Source organism: Carassius carassius, chromosome 19, assembly GCF_963082965.1.
Source record: "Carassius carassius chromosome 19, fCarCar2.1, whole genome shotgun sequence".
NCBI lineage: Eukaryota > Metazoa > Chordata > Actinopteri > Cypriniformes > Cyprinidae > Carassius > Carassius carassius.
The window spans coordinates 26,066,894-26,087,935 of record NC_081773.1 but is presented as its reverse complement, the minus strand read 5'-3'; the positions used below and the strand labels follow the sequence as shown (position 1 = coordinate 26,087,935).

The window sequence follows — 21,042 nt, the reverse complement described above, 5'->3', positions numbered from 1 at the left end:
TATTATTATTATTATTATTATTATTATTTTATATATTTTTTTGATAGCTGTGATTGACAACAACCAGACAACACTTAAAATAAAAGGCAAAGCTATGATTAGATCTTTATTCTAAGATATGTGATAACTGAATTAAGACAGATGAAGTTACAGTGCCACTTATTGAAGAATATGACATTTACGCCTGATTCCTGGACACGAGAAAAAATGTTTTTTTCTTAACATTAATAATTCATTTTCACTTACTTTGCCTCGGCGTAGACATTAGCCTGAAGACATTAATATAATGTAAAGTAATATCATGACATCTGTTTCCTGTCGCAGAGTTGTTGTTTTTTTTCCATTAGTGATAATCATCCAGCATATGTTCAGTAATGCAGATCTACTGCTGAGGGAAAACGCGTTGAGTTCCTCCTCGGAGCCTCGCGGGCATCCGTAGCATCACTTCCGGAAGACGGCGGGAAAGATGGCGGCCGAGTCAAACGAGTCCGAAATGGCATTGAATATGAGTTCTACATCCAGAGATGGGGTAGGAAAATCATTATTCTTCCCGCGGTTAAACACGAATATGTATGTTTTCCACGGCGGTGCAGTTTAAAGCGGGTCGATTTTGTGTTAAGTTGTGTTTACGGGGGTGGGCCTGCACACATGGAGCAGATGGCGCTGCTTTAGTGTGCGCGTGAGATCAGTTGTATGTAATATTGATATACGCACTGACAAAAAACTATAATATACACTTTTTTTCTTTCATACAAGTGTTTTATGGGTCCTTTGATTCTCCAAAGTGAAAATCTGTTTCCTAGACAAGTTATCAAAGGGACAAGACTTAAAAAAACGACAACAACGTGATCCAATCACAAAAACAAATCAATGTCAACGTTAAACGTTTTCTGACTTTTTAAGAAAATGTTAGGCATCATATAACGCGGTTATCTATTAAGTAGGTCTATTTTTTTCATATATATATATATATATAGTGGAAACCCCTTTGAAAATATTCAGATTACAAGCATAAACCACAATAGAAGGTGTAGTTGAAATCATTGGTCTCTCCTTATCGCACTTTGAGAGGAACCATTTATACCATATCATACTCTTTCTGTTTTCCTGAGAAATTCTCCAAGCAGTGTTTCATTTATGTACTTGAGGGTTCATGTCATTTCAAAGCCTTATGACCTGAAAGCTCACTGTTTGCCTGTGAATAATAACAGACAAACTGAATTGTCAGAGTCTGATTAACAAACTACCGAATGCCCTTAACGAGGCTACGTTTATTTGATCAATAATACAATAAAATCAGTAATATTTGTGAAAAAAAATTACAATTTAAAATAAAATGCTTCTTTTCGGATGTATTTTAAAATGCAGTTTATCCTTATGATGGCAGGGCTGAATTTTCAATGTGTCACATGATCTTTTAGAAATCATTCGTGGATCCAGAAACATTTCTCATCATCATTAATATTGTAGTTGTGCTGCTTAGTATGTTTGTGGAAAGCATGATACATTTTTCAGGTTTTCTTGATAAGAAAGTCTGATAGGAAAATAAAAAACATTTATTTGAAATAAAAGGTTTTAAATATCTTGCTGTCCGTTTTGATCAGTTTATTTTTAACTATTTATTAATGTTTCCACATTATTATTGTGTCCTTGCTGAAGAGAATTAAAAACTTCTTAAAAAAATGAAACTAGATGTAAACCTAGACTGTAAACCATGATTATATATTATACTAAAATGACTCGAAACAGTAAATGAAATATAATGTAACAAATTTGATGAAACCTTACAACCCTTAAGAACATGTTTGTCTCTCTTGACTTGTTTGGGACATGCTCATTTCTGTTTTCTCACATTATTTTGTTAAATTTGACGTTACAGGTAATCCCAGCTAATATGGTATAAACCAAAGGTGTCCAGTCCCATTTCTGGAGTAGAACCCAATGAGATCTGTTTTATTTGTTCACTAAATTTGTCATTATTGTTACCCCCCACCCATTTTCTTTCTTTCTAGGATCCATTTTAATGGTTTAAATGTAAACAAACGGAGTTCATAAAACCTCAACAGTTTAATAATGTATTGGCATTATTAATAGAGCTCTATGAAATGTTTTATTTTTTCCAACAAATGGCCTCGTTCTATCAGAGTTTAGCTCCAGCGCCAGTTAAACGCACCTAAACCAGCTAATCAAGGTCTTCAGGGCCAAGACATACTTTCATGCAGGTGTGCTGGAAGAACTGAGCTCTGCAGGAAGGTGGATTGAACACCCCTGGTATTACCCAGGATCCAGCTGTTCGTTATTTGCTGTATTTTTCTTTTTTAAATGAAAGCTGCTCTCTTAATCTCTTTATTGGCATTGAAAGAAACTCTATTCTAGGTCTTTTAGTTTTAGGCTATGTAAAGTGATGATATGGCTCTCGCTTCGCTCTTTTACTTATTATCCTTTTTTGTCGTCGACCAGGCACTGTGTTTCTGAATGATTTATTCCCCAAGTGCTCAGTATTCTCAGTGTGTGTATGACTCTGAAATCCCAGCCTACCTCCTGAATGGCATATCCGTGTTTGAAAGACCAGTTTCCCATAAGCTTGCAGAAATCACTTGAGTCACCCACAGTGTACGGCCAGGAGTCAGGCTCAATGGGGACAGGTAGGATGTCAAGAGCGAGAATGTTTCTTATACAGAGGAAAGCAAGCTCATGGCTATTCTTTGAGTGTCCTGCATCCATCTGCAGCCAATGCCGAAACAGCACGGAGAGTTTTGCATTACTGACACCCCAGAAAACATGCATCTGCTTCCTTCTCGTCCTGCTGACACAGCAAATTGAATTTTGATTGAAACTGTTGCAGTGGCAGGTGTGTGTGGCATATTCAGTGAAATTGAATTTGGAGAGTGATGTTTTACTGCTGCTGCTATTGCAGCTCCAGATGTTAGTTCACTGATAGCTCCTCTGCTGTCCGATGGTTTCTCACTGCTGCTTGTAATTGAAGTTAACTTCCCTACTGCAGTATACTGCATTTCTGTCTGAAGTGTTTTCCATCTTCAGCGTCTCCGGCCTCTGATAACAGCTATTTTCAGGCTTCGTCCTGTTTCAACACAAATGAGTTTTTTTTTTTTAAATGATTGCAATACGATCAACTATCAAAAATGCAGTAAAAACTGCAGGTATAATTCAGCAAAAAATGAAAATTTTGTTGTTCCAATTCTGAATAACTTTCTTCTGTTCAAAAGAAGATATTTTGAAGAATATGGGTAACCAACACAATTTCTGGTTCGCGTTGACATTCCATAGTATTTTTTATTTCTTTATTGTTCATAGCCATACTGTGGAAATCAGTGGGGACCAGAAACTTCTAACTCATCTAATATTTAAAGTCTATTTTTTTTATTCTTTGTGTAAACTGTCCCCTTTAAGTCAGAAGGCCTCTCTCCCCATAGCCTCTGAATATTATGGTTAAAAAATTTACTTACAATTTTAGAACTTCAACTTTTAGTTAAGGCAACATGTCACATTTTTATTTGAGTTTAAGGTCTTCATCTACGGTTTTATTTAATTTGATTTCAGCTTTATCAGTAGAATAATCGTTTGTCCAATAATTGTAAATTTTCTTCTTAAACAGAAGTGGAAATCCACTCCAAAATGTTTTTCCAGTAGCTCAAACCTCATTCAGAGGTGGTCTTTAGAGACCCTCGAATCAAAATCCTGTCACAGGAGACATTTTTGACATGCATGTTCAGTGCTTCCCACACATAGACTTCACTTGGACGGGCTGCGGTGGATATTTCACAAAGACAGGGCTCGACAGTGCAGGGCTTCAGTCTCAAATAAAAATAGATGTGCGGATAAAGCAAAATCCCTGTTTTTTTTTTTTTTAATTCTATGTCTTAAAATCTCTTCAAAACATGAAATGGTAAAACAAACGTCTTAATGATAATTTTAAGTTGTCATATTTTGAGGATGAAAAAACATAAATTGCGATACAGCAAATCGATTATGAAACTTAATTTAATAATAATTTGATTAAAAAAAGAGCGCTGCATGTTGCAGTGTCACAAGACGGAGCTGTTGCACGTTTAACAGGCTCAACACTCATACACTTAGACCTACTGTACTTGTGCTTTGTTGTAGCACTAGTGTGCTCTTACTCTGTGTCCTCTCTCTGCCTTCCAGCCTCCCAGCCCAGGAGAAATGGAGCAGCGTGAGAGAAAGGACAGCACAAGTTCATCTGAGGATGGAGACAGTGATGGCGAGGACAGCAGGAGGGTTGTTGGTAAGTTTGTCCTTTTTGATTTTTTTTATTTCTTTTTTTTTTCTATTGCATTTTAACTGTAGTCACATAAAATTGTGAATAATCTTAAATCACATTTTGCTATTGATTGTTACAGGGAAAGTTCACCCCAAAATGTACTTAATTTTATAATGTGGAACACAAAAGATATTTTGAAAAACAAAATCTTGACATTCAGTGTATATATATGTGTGTGTGTGTGTGTGTGTGTGTATAAAATACAAAGATACACATACATAATTTAATATATAAAAATGTTACTTTTTTTGTTACATTTTTGTTTTAGTAATTTTAGTATTAAAACTTATTTTGTAATTTAATTTGTTTTAATTATTTTTTTTATTGTATTCCAGATTCATTTTAATAAATGAAAACATTTAACAGCATTGACTTTTTAAAAAAAAATATTTTAGTTAATTGCAACAATGCAATTTCTTTTTTTTTTTACATTTTTATTGTCCTATTGCATTATTAATACAATTACCCATTAATAAAATATCCCATTTAATAATTAATAGAATAATTGATTGTTTCCACAAAAAAAAGGTAAGGAATGATAGAGAGAGTAAATGATGAAAATGTTATTTTTTTTTTTAGGTGAACTGTTCCTTTAAATCATAATGCCACTGAACTTATATCCTCTGAAAATAATTGCACTCCGGTAGAACAAACCGTACATCCAATGGCCAGAAAACGGTTGCCTCAGCACTAAACTGGCACATGAGCCTGCTTGTTTCCTCACAGCTGAGACCTACTTCCAACATTTCCTCAGTCAGCACAAGGACGAACAGAGTGACAGAGTAATGCTTCACTGTAGATGCACCTGTTGTGGGCGAACACACAGTTTGTGTAGCTAGCACGTTTCATTTGACATGAGAAATTACCTCAAATACAAAAGGTTTTTTTCTAACAACTATGAGGAATAAAATCTTTTTTTGGTCAAACTGTAAAATTAGGATTCATTGTGTTTCCTTTTTTTTAGTTATTGGCATTTTCAGCTACTGCAGTTGAATCGGATTTGAAATGCCTTTAATATTAAAGGTTTTCAGTCATTAGTTTTTCAGATTAAGTCTCAAAAGAAATAGTTGTATTTTTCCAGTGTGAATAAAACAAATGTAATCATGACGGTCTTAGATGCAACTCTTCCATTAATAGTACTGTAGTATGTCCCTCAGGTGGCTCCTAAATCTTGTACGGCAATGTCAAGTCAGTAATCAGTGTTTTTCCATAGAGGTCTGTATCTCAAGGCTCATCTGCATCCGGCCTCAGTATAGTGATGCGGAGACGTATGACCTTGCTTCTCATGCCTGTTTATCTGATCTATTGCTCCCTAGTCTCTAGAGCTCATCACCAGCAGTCTCACTTCAGTAGCTCTCATAGCCTGTGTTATCATCCATAAAATGCTTTCAATCATCCCTTCTGCTGAGCTGCTGCAAATCCAAAATCAGACCCAGTGAGAACAGCACAAGTCTCTATCCGTCCCTTGACACCTGCACAAGGATACTTGACCACACATGGGTGAATTTTTTTTTCTAATTTTTATGATTTGCCCTACAAAACCCAGGGGCATATCTCACCTGTTGTTGAGTTTGCAATTAGAATATTTCAGTACAGCGCATTTAACATTTGGCACGAAATTGAGGCACAGCTCGACCCTGGTTTGTTCTTTTGTTCAGCATTATATTGGAAAACAGAAGAATATTTGGCATTGAAGGACTCCTCTGAGGTAATGATGCCATTTCATGTCTCTGTAGTGTGTGTGTAGTGGGACTAAGTGCTTTTCTTAGCAAGGATGTCATGTCTGATTAATTTTTTTTAAGTTGTTTTGTATTTTCAGTAGAAAAAGCTGTTTTTCGGGGGGGCCTCAGGTTCACAGCATCTCGTATTTCAACCGTATGTTGTGATATGTCAAAAATCATGGTTGTAAAGGCATTTGTTACAAATTCAAATAAATGCTTCTCTTTTGAGCTTTCTATTCATTAAAGAAGCTTTACAAATATTTCCAACCAAAAAGAAAGCAGCACAATGGTTTTTGACATTGATAAAACGTTTAAGCATCAAATCAAAATATTAGATTTCTGAAGGATCATGTGACACTGAAGACATGAGTAATAATGCTGCAAATTCAAGTTTAATTTTTTTTTATAATATTTCACAGTATTGCTGTTTATGCTGTATAATTGGTCAAATAAATGCGTTCTTGGTGGACATAAGAGGCTTCTTTCAAATGCACTAAAAATATGACTGACCATAAAGTTTTGAATTGTTTAAATTTTATTTTATTTTGTTTCACTAATGTATTTGTTTCTGGTATTCTAATAAAAATGTTTTATTTCCAACCATATTTATACACAGTTGTAGCATTATAATAATAATTATTATATTTTGTTTTTATTTAAATATTTTTATTTATTTATTTTTTCAAGGAAAATTCCACTTATGTGGCACCATGAGGAAAACAAAAACTCTAGACTCTTTAAAATATTTAACATTTTTATAAGAGAAATTTAGGTTTTTAGTCTTTGATTTGATTCATGCATATCACTTACCTTCATTTTTAGATTTTTACTTGCATACCATATCAAGACACCTGCCAGCTGGTTTAAGTTGCTTGCCAAAGCCCATTTTTCTGTCTCGTTTGGTGTGTGGCAATTGTTAATTTTAAGCCCTGGCTGTGTTGATTCCTCAAAGTCTTTCTGAAATGTCAGGATCACTGTTGAAGCTCGACATTAAGAGTGAAGCTGTCACAGAGATTGAGCTCCATATCTGGAAATGAGACCAGCTGTCTTGGAGCCACTTCACATCGCGACTGCATTATATATTTCAAGATCATTTAACAAGAATCGTCCTTTCGTGCATTTTTAAAGCGCTGTGCTGTTGTGTGCGTGTTGTGATAAGTCATTATTGTAAATGTCTTTGAAGAAAGAGTGCAAACTGCATTGATAAAGGCTTCAGTGTTTTTGTTCTCTTTATTTGGTGACTGTGTTTGAAGTGACAAAAGGATCCACAGGAAAACAGCAGGTGTTGAGTCGCAGGCCCAGTCGCAAGCTTGGCAGAATGATCTGCTCTTTATGATTATTTCATGGGCTTTTATGCTCCCCGGCATCAATTCAGCGCTCAGTTATTGAGCTTTGGCTTCTGTTGTTGTGAATGTCACTTCAGGTTTGCAAGAATCCTGCATTAAATCATCCTCCCAGAAGCGATTTATCTTAAATAGAGTTTTGAAATTCATATCAGGATTTGACTCCAAGCCGGGGTGGTACAGTGTAACTTTAACTGAATACTTGAAATACTCCATAAAAAAAAAATAATTGGTTGACTGCTGGTACTGACAGTCCAGTGTTTGTATTCAAGAATTTTGTTCTTTTTATCATGGTTTTAAGAGGATGTAGTCTCGTTTTCTGCAAACATCATCTTTGTTTGTTCATCACTATGTTTTTGAATGATTTCAACTGTCTGAAAACCAAGTCTTAATTAAGACTTAATGCTTTTTTTTTTTTCAGATGGTCAACGTAACCCTGCAGCAGGTAGACCTGAGGGTTCAGCTCAACCTGAGGACGCTGGCTCCAGAGATGGGAGTCCACGAGCAGGCAGCCCTAGGGCGAGAGCATCGTCCAGGGCCGGGCACAATCAAGAGTCAGGCGGCTCAGACAGTGACAGCAGTGAAGACGACAGTGATGACGGTGTTATGCACAGGATGAAGAGCAGTGTCACGCATATCAAGGTGAGTTACAGTCATACATAGTGGTGGGTGATATGACCAAAAATACATATCATAGTATTTTTCAAAATTATACCAGTTTCATGGTGTATGATGGTATTTTATTTTTCATGCATGACCGGATGTAAACCACATTTTCTACTGATTGAGAGAGAAAATAGACTACTGCAGAAGATTGACTTAGAATGCCTATTTTATACTGTCATGATGAGGGAATATTGTAGAAAAATTCCACCCTAAATAGTGACGAAACACGACCCATTAATACATGTTAACCTGGAGTCAGTCTCATTTATAATTGCAACATCATCTGATAAAATCAACATGCATGTAGAGTAGATGCATGTTGAGCGGCTATGTGGTGGTTTTGGCTATATAATTTTTGTGTCTCAAATACAGCACACTGCCTGCGTCTGAGTAACAAAAAAAGTGCTTAATATTAACAGATGACCTATGCTCATATTTATAATTCCAAACAGTCAGTAACAGGACTCATTTATTGACGAGTCGGCTGCGGTATGGACAGCTGAAAGTGATGCATCTCTGCTGCTCACTGCACAGAACAGAACAGAACTGAATCAAAGCTACGATTTATCCAAAAAAGTTGCTAGGTTTGTCAGTGTATATATTCTATGGAAAATGAGCTGCTAAAAGCATCTGAGGGTTGCTAAATCTAATGCTGAAGTCACGCTCGTGTTTGTGAGGCACGGGGGCTGATGGCCGCGGGCCGTGGATATTTGTGGCGGTCAGTGTATATTGTGGATGAATTCTTCTGTGTCATCACGTTCTCCTGCTTCTACAGCTTCAGTTTCAGAACTTTTACCAGAAATAACACGTATAGCCGTGTCCTCGCAACAGTGAAAAGAGACCCCTCTATGATGCTTTCCAAACATTATTTAAACAATACTAGTATTGTGGTATTTTAAAAATGGATATCATAAGAAAAATAAACGCTGGTATTCTGTATGAACCGGTATGCCGCCCAGCACTAATCATACAGCATTTTTATTATGTCAAAGGGTGGATAGTTCCGTTTGTAGATTCCAGATGTTCTGGTTATTTTTTGGCTATTATATATAATACATATTACACATTAATACACATATTACACATTAAGTCGTACGAAACATAGCTGCATCTCAATTGAATTACGTTATTTACTTGTTTAAAGGTAAATACCAAGTACTCAATAAGTTTGTTTAATAAATAATTTATTGACCATTAAATTAAAATTCCTAGTTTTTAAGTGTGTGAATCAGATATGCCATTGTAGTTTACTATTAATGTCGCACTGTTGCCATGTATAGAGAAAGCACTATTAAAGTCATATAACCTATAAGTAGTTGACACAAATCCAGAGCTTGACTAATTGGTGCAACTACTATACTTGGTTAATGTGATTGTTTGTTTTAGCGTGCCTCTGAAGATGAGAGCAAAAACAGACAAAGAAGCTCCTCATCTGATAGGTAAGTCTGTTATTAGTCTCAATAAAAACAAATTTAAAAAGCCACTTAAAATTCAGACCTTTATGTAAACTGGTTTCTTCTGTCTCCATTTTAGGGATGAAAAGAAGTCGCAGTCAAGATCCCGCTCCAGATCCCGCTCTAGATCTCGTTCTCCTCAAGAACGTTATCGTAGGTGAGGGAATGTGTGTTTAAGTTCTAGACAAATATGCTGTTGCCTTTTTCGTCCCGATGTAATAAATTGCACCTTTCAGTTGTAATGTTTTCTTTGTTCTTCGTTGTCCTCGCATCAGGTCCAGGGAGCGTGAGCGAGATCGAGGCCGCTATGATGACCGGGATCGTTATGAAAGGCGCTCCAGCAGAGAGAGGGATTGGGAACACAGGAGGAGGGGAAGGTCAGCATCCCCAGCCAAAAATGATAAATCTCCCACTGAGGAGCCTCCAGTGAAGAAGAGGAAGGAAGCGCTGGACCCCATCCTTACCCGCACTGGTGGGGCCTACATCCCACCGGCCAAACTGCGAATGATGCAGGCTCAGATCACTGACAAGAGCAGGTTGGTTTCACTTTGCTCAGCAGTCTTACATTTTGTATCGATGTATTTTTATAGGGTTAATCATGGTGTACTGTTGTTGTTTGATATAAAGTTTATTTACCTTAGGCTATATATTTATGATATTACACTTAAAATCCATCAATGGGTTTGGAGCTTTCAAGAAAAAAAGGGAATTAATAAGAAGTTGGGCAACACACTGAATGTTGACACTATTTCTGTGATTATTTTAATGGTGATGTAAATAAAACATCTCTAATATGAATTTCAGTCATATAAAGAAATAATGTAGGTGTAGAATTTATCATAAAATATATTTTTTAAAATTACACTATTTTATATACACTAGAATATATACCGTATTTTCCGGACTATAAGTCGCACTTTTTTTCATAGTTTGGCTGTTCCTGCGACGTATAGTCAGGTGCGACTTATTTATCAAAATTAATTTGACATGAACCGAGAGAAATGAGCCAAGAGAAATTAACCAATAGAAAACATTACAGTCTCCAGCCACAAGAAGGCGCTCTATGCTGCTCAGTGCTCCTGTAGTCTACCACTGAAAACATAGTGCCCTCTCGCGGCTGTAGACGGTAATGTTTTCTCTTGGTTCTTAGTTCTAAATAAATGCGACTTATAGTCCAGTGCGACTTACGTTTTTTTCCTCATCATGACGTATTTTTGGATTGATGCGACTTATACTCAGGTGCGACTTATAGTCAGAAAAATACGGTACACTATTTTTCAAAAGTTTGGTGCCAGTAAGATTATTGTTATAAACATACTTTTATTCAAGAAGAGCAGTGCTACAAAAGTCACAAATTTCTATTTCAAATAAAACAACTTTCTATTCATAAATAGAATCCTGAAAAAATGTATCATGGATTCCACAAAAATACAGCACAACTGTTGTATTATGAGAAAGTATATTGAAATAGAAAATTATTGTAATGTCTTTTTGTAATTTTTGTTCAAATGAATAAATTTAAAAATAAATAAATGAATAAATTTATGCATTTAGCAGACACTTTTATCCAAAGCGACTTACAGTACATTCAGGCTATCAATTTTTATATATATATAAACCCTTTTGAACAGTAGTGTACATTATTTTGTTGTTCTTTTGATGCTTACATATTTATGGGAAAATCTGACATTATTTGTATCAGACTTTATCCAACTTTATTTCTTCTAATCTAATTGTCTTCAAATTACTATTGTTTAATGATCAGCCATTTAAGCCATAAATAATATAAATGCAAAAATACAAAAAAACTAAACATTTAGAAATATAATTTTTAGATTTATTGCCCAGCTCTAATAACGAGTGATCATCAGATAAGAAAGGTGATCTTTGTTGATCCATCTCGAATCAGATTGATTTTGAAGTATTCTCAGATATTGTGATAAGAATAGATTGGGATTTATTGATGGTGGGAAACGCATCCACATTAATTTAATGAAGGGGTCAATTAAATTTTCTCATGTGGCAGAATGGAGGTCACCAGCCAGGAAATATAGAGGTGTCCCTTTGGGTTGTGGGTTATCTGTAGCAGAAGGAGTGGAGCACTGGTCTGTGCTTGAGGCCAGACACTGAAAGATAGGTGATCGAGACAATACATCAGAGATCAGTCTCAAGAGCTTAGTTGTTGGGGAAAAATAGCAGTTCTCTAAGGAGCTGAGAACGACTTCAAAAACTCCTTATCATCAGCATTTTCCAGGCTATTTCATGCTGAAGTACAGACTGAGAAGCAGACGGCGTTGAAGGTTTTGTCCTGCTATTACAGTTGTGCCAAATATGACCTTTAAAATGGTCTATTACTGTGCACTAAAGACAAATGTTTCAAGATCACTGTGATGTTAACAGGCTGAAAGTGTCTGCTTTAACAGATTTGTGTAGATGGTTTTTCATCCATTCTTTTCTTTTTCATTCCACAGTTTGGAGTATCAGAGGATGAGCTGGGAAGCCCTGAAGAAGTCCATCAATGGTCTGATCAACAAAGTAAACGTTTCCAACATCGCCAACATTATTCAAGAGCTGCTGCAGGAGAATATAGTGAGGGGCAGGTAAAGACCACTGCTCTTGTGTTTGACTCAGAAACAGAAATAGCTTTGTTGCCAGGTATGTTTACCAGGAATTTGTTTTGGTGACAGACTACTGACTCTATGGACATGTTCTAAGCTCAGGGCTGTTGAAAGAGAATGGCCAAATCAAAAGAAAAAAATCTTACTGACCTTAATGTATATCTGTCACTCCTCTCTTCCTTCTCTGCTAATGTCTCCACTGCCTAAAGGACATAGTATCATAATAAAAATAACTTTTAAATTAATTCTCGCATGCTCTTTAAAAAAAAAAAATCCTCCCTCATTGGTTGTCGTCCTCCTCCCCATTTTTCAGCAATTCTAACAGCTGATGACTTTGCTAATTTCTTCATTAATAAAATTAAAACCATCAGTGCACAATTTTTCACACCACAATCCGTCAAGCACATCTTACCAAGCAAACATACACTTGTTCACATCCTTCTCTTTACTCTCTGAGAAGTCTCCAAACTCATCCTTTCTAATCAACCTACTACTTGTCTGCTTTGTCCTATTCCATTTCATTCCAAAAACACTTGGACGAGCTATATTCAACCAAGTCTCTGCCTTTCTTACAAAGAAACAACCTCCTCGACAGCAACCAGTCTGGTTTTCAGAAGTTGACATACAACCGAAACTGTCTTGCTCTCAGTTGTTGAATCCCTAAGACTGGCAAGAGTAGATTACAAATCTTCAATACTTCTCTTGCTGGATCTGTCTGCTGCTTTTGAAATGGTTAACCACTAGATCTTTCTGTCAACTCTTATTGGCAAAGGGCATCTCAGGAACCGCACCCCAGTGTTTTGAGTCTTACCCCTCAGATAGATGCTTTAAGGTATCTTGGAGAGGTGAGGTGTCCAAGTCCCAACATCTAACTATTGGGGTGCCTCAGGGCTCAGTTCTTGGACCGCTTCTCTTTTCTGTCTACATGGCATCACTAGGTTCTGTCATTCAGAAACATGGCTTTTTTCCAACTGCTGTGCTGACGACACTCAACTCTACCTCTCTTTCCATCCTGATAATCCGATGATAGCTGCTTGCATCTCAGCTTGTTTAACAGACATTTCTTGCTGGATGACCATCAACTTCAACTCAAACTTACCAAGACCGAACTGCTTGTGGTTCTAACAAACCCATCCTTTCATCTCAATTTCTCCATCCAGTTAGGCAAATCAACCATAATTCAATTAAATTCAAGTTTATTTGTATAGTGCTTTTTACGATACAAATCATTACAAAACAACTTTACAGAAAATTAATTTTCTACAATATTAAATAGTAGCTTAACTACTTCAAAAACAGCCAGATACCTTGGAGTTATGATTGATGATCAGTTGACTTTCTCAGACCACATTGCTAAAATGGCCCAGTCCTGTAGATTTGCTTTATTCAGCATCAAGAAGAACAAACCCTTTATTTCGGAACATGCTTCACAACTCCTAGTTCAAGCTCTTGTTTTGTACTATTGTAGTGCTCTCATGGCAGGTGTTCCAGCTAATTCTATCAAACCTTTACAATTAATCAAGGTGGCGAAATCACAAAATCACTTTCACTGACTTTTAAATAAAATGTTCCCTCCTGGTGGAATGACCTGCCCTACTCAATCCGAGCAGCTGGATCCACCAAGAATCGGTTAAAACTCACCTCTTCCATCTTTATTTGACCCCCTAACTCTAGCAGTCTCTATTCTAATTCTATTTTCTTTTTTAAACAAACTTGCCCCGTTGAGACTTGCATACTATTAATTTACTAACTGCTTGTTTTCTTAAAAAAAAAAAAAAACCACTAGCTTCCCTACTCTTTTTGTATTCTATCCATTTCTTTTCTTTTTATTTATTATACAGTTAACAAAAGCAACTAACACTAGCTTGCTCTATTCTTCTTCAATTCTATGTTTTATATTTATTTTTATATAACAAAAAACCTTGTTATGTGTACTATGTTAAGCTAACTGAGACTTGTTATAGCACTTGCGTTTCATTGCTCTTTTGTTGTTTTTGATTGCTCCCATTGTCCTCATTTGTTAGTCGCTTTGGATCATTTGCATCATTTGCAAAATGACAATCAACAAACCGACAATTTTTTTCAAGAATCTTTAATGAACAGAAACCCCCCCAGCATTTTTTGTAATTGAAATTTTTGTAACATTCTAAATGTTTACTGTCAGTTTTAATGCATTTAAGGGATTCTTGCTGGAAAAAAAAAATAAAAACAACTTTTCCAAAAAAAACTGCACTGACCCCAGATGTATGGTAGTGTATACACCAAGTTCCATTGAAATCAGTTGTGAAGTTGATATTTGCTCCAATGATATTTGTATGATGCATGAGTTGATACCCATGTAAATGTAAACCAGTCACTTATGAGGTTTAATTTCCTGTTGTAGACAGGAAAACATAAGTTTGACTAACTGTTTTTGGTCCTCGCGTGTCTCTCTCCAGGGGTCTTCTGGCCAGGTCTACACTTCAGGCTCAGGCTGCCTCTCCCATCTTCACCCATGTGTACGCTGCTGTGGTAGCCATCATCAACTCCAAGTTCCCTCAGATCGGAGAACTTATTCTAAAGAGACTTATCCTCAATTTCCGGAAAGGTTACAGGAGGAATGATAAAGTAAGTCTTTAGGAAGCTGGGTACTAAATGGAGCACCAATTTCAATAACATTCTAACATTTTTTTATTTCTGTCTTTTCAGCAACAATGTCTCACAGCATCCAAGTTCGTGGGCCATCTCATCAACCAGAATGTGGTATGTCCTTCTGGTCCTTTTAAAAGATTTTTGTCTATAAACCACAGCTTAGTGTAGTGCATAATTGCATTTTTTTGTCTCAAGGCTCATGAAGTCCTGTGTCTAGAGATGTTAACTCTGCTGTTGGAAAGACCCACTGATGACAGTGTAGAAGTGGCCATCAGCTTTCTAAAAGACTGTGGTCTTAAACTGACAGAGGTCTCCCCTCGAGGCATCAATGGTACATTACTTTCTATTTTATTTATTTCTTTTTTTGTTATTGAATGGATGATTTTATCTTGTTATGTCTACATTGTCATATTTTTCAGCTATCTTTGAACGCCTGAGGAACATCTTGCATGAATCAGAGATAGATAAGCGTGTACAGTACATGATTGAGGTGATGTTTGCCATCAGGAAGGATGGGTTCAAGGACCACCCTATTATCCCAGATGGGCTTGACCTAGTGGAAGAAGAGGACCAGTTCACACACATGCTTCCTCTGGAGGACGATTACAACACAGAGGACATCTTAAGTACGATCAGCAGCACTTCTATATGCCATTTTAGAGTGTTAAACCTTTTACCTTTCTCCATATAAGGAATTGTCAAGGGCAGATGACTGATTTTAGATTTCAGTAAAAATTGATTGGAGATCTCCGTGAGTACAAATCTGATAATTTAATAAACCAGTGATTTTATATACATTTTTAATATTTTATGTGGTCTCTCTTGCCAAATATGACGACCTCTTTTTTTTATTTAATATTTCAATAAAGCACTTGTGTGAAAGTGCTATAATCTTTTTTTAGTAACCGCTGATTTGAGATTCCAGTAAACTACTGACTTAGGATATCATTCAACAACAATTTAAGATTTCAGGAATTAGAATTTCAGTTACTACCATTTTGCTACCAAGTTGGGTCTGTAAGACTTTTTCATTATTTTGAAATAAGTCTCTTGCACCAAGGCTGCATTAATAATAATAATAATAATACATCTTATTTTTAATGTGTCTTTCTCAAACTCCAATACATTTTTTTGTCAGAAATGAAGTAAAAAAAATTATAATATAGATATTGTTTTTAGATATTATTTAGAATAAATAATATAGATATTGTAATAGTGCTGTAATAGCTGTTGTATTTTAATGTATAAAACGTAATCTACTCCTGTGATGACGGGATGATTTCCGTTCCGGTTTTCATCATTGTTCATGAAGGTGTTGAGCGAGTACGATTCAGTACCTCACTCACCTAACCTGCCAGACCTCAATTTCTCATGTTTAGCAGCTAATTACCTTGATACGTTCATAATGGATGACTTCCTTCTCTCTAAAGCCACCCACAAGGGAACTCATGTTCTCAAACCATAGACTGCAGACCTTGCTCTGCCTGTGTGTAATTGAGAGTTTTGCTCTCTCAGTTCTCATATTTAGCTACTGTCTGTACTGATGTTTGCGGATATGCATCTTCTCTGAGGCTTCTGAGACAAAGTGTGCTAATTGAAAATCCATACAAGCGGCCATTTGGGGAGCATGAACAGCCATTATCACATTAAGCTCTTTTTATGTATTATGGCTAATACACAGCAAATTCTTCTTTATGGGTAATTGCCTCTGATTACATCTCGTTGGCACTGACTTAATTGCTGCATAACGTGTAATTGCAAACGAATGTCTGCTTTACATCAACAATATTCCTTTTGCAGATGTCTTCAAGTTGGATCCCAACTTCCTGGAGAACGAGGAGAAGTACAAAGCAATTAAACGGGGTGAGTTAATGACTCTTTTTCTTTACGCATTCTCTGTTCTTCTCATTACTGCCTATTAAAAGAGATGCCCTCTGATGCACTGTCTCTGCTAGTGCATTTGAATTTTAATTGTGCACTAATTGTACAACGGACTGGAAGCAACCATATGGTACAGGAAGCTGACATGGTGGCCCTTGATTGCGACAATTGGAGATGCTTGTTCTCTGATGCGAAGATGATTACTTCATTTATGGCTTGAGAAGCAAAGCTAATGGAATCGTTCAGCAGTGGAGAAAGTGAGAGAACATAGTTGTGACCTAAGATGCCAACGGGAGAACTGGGCAAAGACGAGAGAGTGTTTGTGTGTTACGCTTGTCACTTTTTCCTTAAGTCAAATCCAAATGAATCCCAAGTAGGGTGAAATTTTAATTGATAGATACAGTTCTTTAGGATAATGTAGCTCATCTGTCCTTCCACTTTTCCAGGCTCTCCACTACAAAAATATATTGAAAGAAAAATATGGAAAATAAAATGAGCCATAAACCAAATTACAATTAAAATAAAAACATGGTGACAACTATCATCATGAAGTCTGGTCCACTTTACAACTTTTTATGGCCTAGAACCATTCAGTTTGATAGGAAGGACACGGATATTATTGTTATATATACTGTTATTTATTTATTAGGGGTGTAATGGTTAAAAAAAAATCAAGGTTCAGATACGACAGTGGTGTCATGGTTTGGAACATTTTCTATTGGCCGTGGGGGGTGGGGGGGTTATAATTGCTTACTTTGCAATGTATATCACATAAGCAAAGTGCAAACTTTGCGTAAGAGTTATGCCTCTCAACTTCCTAATCTGTCAATTCACTTTGCAGAAATTCTTGACGAAGGAAGCAGTGATTCTGGTGATGACGCTGGTGGCAGTGGAGATGACGAAGATGATGATGACGAAGAAGGTGAAGAGGCGGCAGCTGGAGAAGGTATTTGAAATATTTATCAAACGTCACATGCTCTACCATATACTTATAGAAAAATAGGCACAATTGTATTAATATTCAGTGTTATGATGTAGCTTGGTGGCGCTATACTTCATGTTGTTCTTATTCGAGTACTTATGTGTTTGGGGACAATGCTTTGCATTCGTTTCCCTAGATGATCATGCTCCTATGGTCTCTTGGGTCTTGAGCAGAGGAGAAACTGCATAAAACACTATGTCTGTCAGGAGACTACCTGTTCCAGACTGCAGCACATTGTGTTTCAGACATTAAAGGGATCATCACTTTTTTTTCCCCTCTGAGGTCCAGTAACAATGTTTCTTGAACTTAAAACAGTTTAAATCCAGAAACACACTCTGCAGAGGTATGCAAATGCAAATGCTTGGCCAGTCCTACACAAGCATGTGGTCCTGTTGAACATTTGCGTTGCTACGCTAGTAACAAACCTCAGCAGGCTAATTGGTGATGGTTACTTTCTGATGTCTTATTAATCTGCTATATATCTGTAGACATGCTCAGCACGATTGGCTTGAAATTGTTTCTCTGTCAGTCAGTTTTTATCTTCTTTTTTTCACTTTAATTTAAAAGTTATTTTGTTGTTATACCTTTTGACAATAATATTGTCTATACAATATTTATTGACTTATCAATTTATTTTATTACTTCAAATAAATGAAATTAGAAATTTTGGCAGCTAGATTAATTTTTTTTATATATATTTTATTCAGTCAACTTTTATTCGAAATAAAAAAATAAATTGTATGCCTTTTGGTTTTATTTTTAGGTAATGTAACAATAACACTGAAATAAATAGGTGTTTTTATATATACATTTGTAATTTATTTTATTATTGTTTTATTAAAGTATTGTAAAATTATAGCATTATAAAAATATTTTAACATTTGTCTTTTTAGATTTGTACTATTTCAGTAAAATTTTCCTTTTTTCCAAAAGATCAAAGAAGTTGATTTGTTCATTTTTTTCCCCACTTCTGCTGGATGTCTCGTTGATTATAATATGAAGGTTCAAGAGCTCCTTGTCATTGAGTGCAGACAGTGTAAGCTGTGTCTCTCTCTGCTATTCTTTAGTTCCGTTCCTGTGATCAGATGAGCTTAGCTATGTTAATTGCTTCATCAGAGAAGGCTGTGAGCCTGTGAATTAAAATAACTCTGCAAAGAACAAGTGCTATTGACCTCTGGAGGGAGACATATCATATGACAGACTTCAGCCAGTCTCTGTCCTGTTTAACTGTACTGAGCTTTTCTTTACTTTATTTAGAACAAGAGAAAGTCACCATCTTCGACCAGACGGAGGTGAACTTGGTAGCGTTCCGTCGAACTATTTACCTCGCCATCCAGTCAAGGTGAGTGTGTGCATCATGTGATCTAATGGTTCTGTGTCGTCTTTCGTGCTTCCATCAGCAGAAAGGGAGCAGCTCTAAAAGCCACCAGAAATAGTCAGTGCAAAAGCTTCTTTTGGCTGGAATTGAAAGACAACCTACTTTTGAGATCCCATGTGTAGAGATGAGGTTGTTTTTTCTTGTTTTTGAACCCAAACTCCTGAAGCCCCTGAGGGCCGCAGCATGCAGATTGAATTAATAACTTTTCAGATTAGTTGTTTTTAATTGAATTTCGCCGGCACGGTGCAGCAGAAGTACCATCACGGATCAGAAATCGCTGTGGTGAAGGACTCCAGAATGAGTTCTTCTTTAATATCAATGAAAAATGTTTAAACAACAATTCTGTGACTGGAGGAAGGCAGCACAAGTCTATTTCCCTTGCCATCACAGAATCATTTCTCAGTATGAATGTCCTCCTCATGCACATGGAGTTGGAGTTTTACAGCTTTTTAATGATATTTAATGCATATTGATATTTGGGCTGTTGGAGCATGTTTTCATGAGAGAATTTTTGTTTTTAATCGCCAACATGTAATTTTAGGTCGTTAAGGAATTTCTTTTGAATTTAAGGATAGTCAACATTCGAGTTATAGGGTCTGTAACTGAATTGTTTTTTCCATAATCTTTTTTTTTTATCGCCTTTTTGTCTACTAGGTTGCTTTTAAAGGTTTTTATTTTTTTATTTTTTATAAATATGCCTATATTTCTTTTCTCCAGTTATGTTTTAGTACACCAAGTTAAAGGGTTAGTTCACCCAAAAAAGTAAATTCTTTCATTGATTACTCTCCTTCATGTTGTTTCACACCCGAAAGACCTGTATTCATCTTCAGAACACAAATTAAGATATTTGTGATGAAATCTGAGATCTTTCTGATCCCGCAAGGTTTTTTTTTTTTTTTTTTTTTTTTAAACATTGGATTAATTTACAGAAACATTGTTTAACAATTAACATGCATCTTATGAACAATTTACATTGTACATTTTTAAGTATGATCCAAAACAATTGTTAAATCAGAGTACAGTGTTTGTTTGTGTGTGTGTGTGTGTGTGTGTGTGTGTGTGTGGACTCAGAAGCTTCCTCACAGCTCTCTGTTCCACTTCTGTTGCCTGAAGCTTTAAAAAAAACCTCTATTGTGGAGAATGTTTGAAAGCACTAAATCTCTGAGCGCCTCGGGCTGCCAAGCACTCGCAACTTAAAGATGCAGCAGAGGATGATTCTGTATCTAGAACTTAGAGCAGTGAGAAGCAGGCTTTGGATGTGCTCTAGCTTCATTTAACCTCTTTTTCTTTAAGTGCATGAACTCTGTATATGATCACAGCTATATGAAACACGTCTAACATGAGACACAGCTTCCAATGAGGCTTCTTTCAATACATTCATCTGCTGTGTGACAAGCTTTTAAATATTTCACCACCTGGGAGTCAACTGACTGACTTAATGTCTTTCACCTTTTAAAACTAACCTGGTCTATCGCAGCACTCCACTGCAGCTCAGCGAGGGGTCGGCTGGTGCTGCAGTCTCTCTGTTAACTGGCCTGAGTGAAAAGCTTAAAGAGAGAGGAACTACAAAGGTTCTCACTCTGCCTTTCTATGAACTGCCTTTAAGGCCAGGATGAAACTGATTTTGCCAACAAATCCTCCACCCAGAGGCGAGGCTGGTGTATGGACAGGAAAAAGTTTGACCCAGTAGGAAATTAGATTAGCCCCTGCTATTCTTCTGTTGAAATCAAGTGCATTGTTGGGTTTTCCTTCTTTTTATATAGAGAAGAAAGAAAATGATGAGAAGAGAGGGGAAAACAGTGTCTGTAAGTTGGTAAATTTTGATGTTGCCACGTTATAATCTGGCTGACCAGTGAAATTGGCACTTTTGTTCACGTGCTTTATGCTGCTGAAGTTGCAATAAAACACTACGTGGTGGTACTCAAGCACAAAACGGTTTTGCAGAGCACATTTGAATATCTAACGATGAAGAGGAATTAAGTAGACTGCCAAAAGAAAAATGGCATTTATTGCTGTGATGCAAAGCTGCATTTTCTGTATCATTACTCCAGTCTTCAGTGTCACA

General features: G+C 36.4%; 1 protein-coding gene across 1 annotated transcript in view; it reads left to right on the top strand.

The window, feature by feature from the left end:
- The first annotated feature begins 371 nt into the window (after positions 1 to 371).
- Positions 372 to 21,042, top strand: part of LOC132095475 (pre-mRNA-splicing factor CWC22 homolog) — a 51,615-nt gene continuing 30,944 nt past the window's right edge. Inside the window, exons 1-14 of the mRNA XM_059500523.1 lie at positions 372 to 529; positions 4,168 to 4,267; positions 7,789 to 8,009; positions 9,420 to 9,472; positions 9,567 to 9,644; positions 9,763 to 10,023; positions 11,959 to 12,087; positions 14,544 to 14,712; positions 14,794 to 14,847; positions 14,932 to 15,067; positions 15,156 to 15,362; positions 16,537 to 16,599; positions 17,459 to 17,563; positions 18,857 to 18,941. Coding sequence (XP_059356506.1) covers positions 467 to 529; positions 4,168 to 4,267; positions 7,789 to 8,009; positions 9,420 to 9,472; positions 9,567 to 9,644; positions 9,763 to 10,023; positions 11,959 to 12,087; positions 14,544 to 14,712; positions 14,794 to 14,847; positions 14,932 to 15,067; positions 15,156 to 15,362; positions 16,537 to 16,599; positions 17,459 to 17,563; positions 18,857 to 18,941 — 1,724 coding nt within the window. The 5' untranslated portion in view covers positions 372 to 466. The remainder of the gene's footprint in view (positions 530 to 4,167; positions 4,268 to 7,788; positions 8,010 to 9,419; positions 9,473 to 9,566; positions 9,645 to 9,762; positions 10,024 to 11,958; positions 12,088 to 14,543; positions 14,713 to 14,793; positions 14,848 to 14,931; positions 15,068 to 15,155; positions 15,363 to 16,536; positions 16,600 to 17,458; positions 17,564 to 18,856; positions 18,942 to 21,042) is intronic.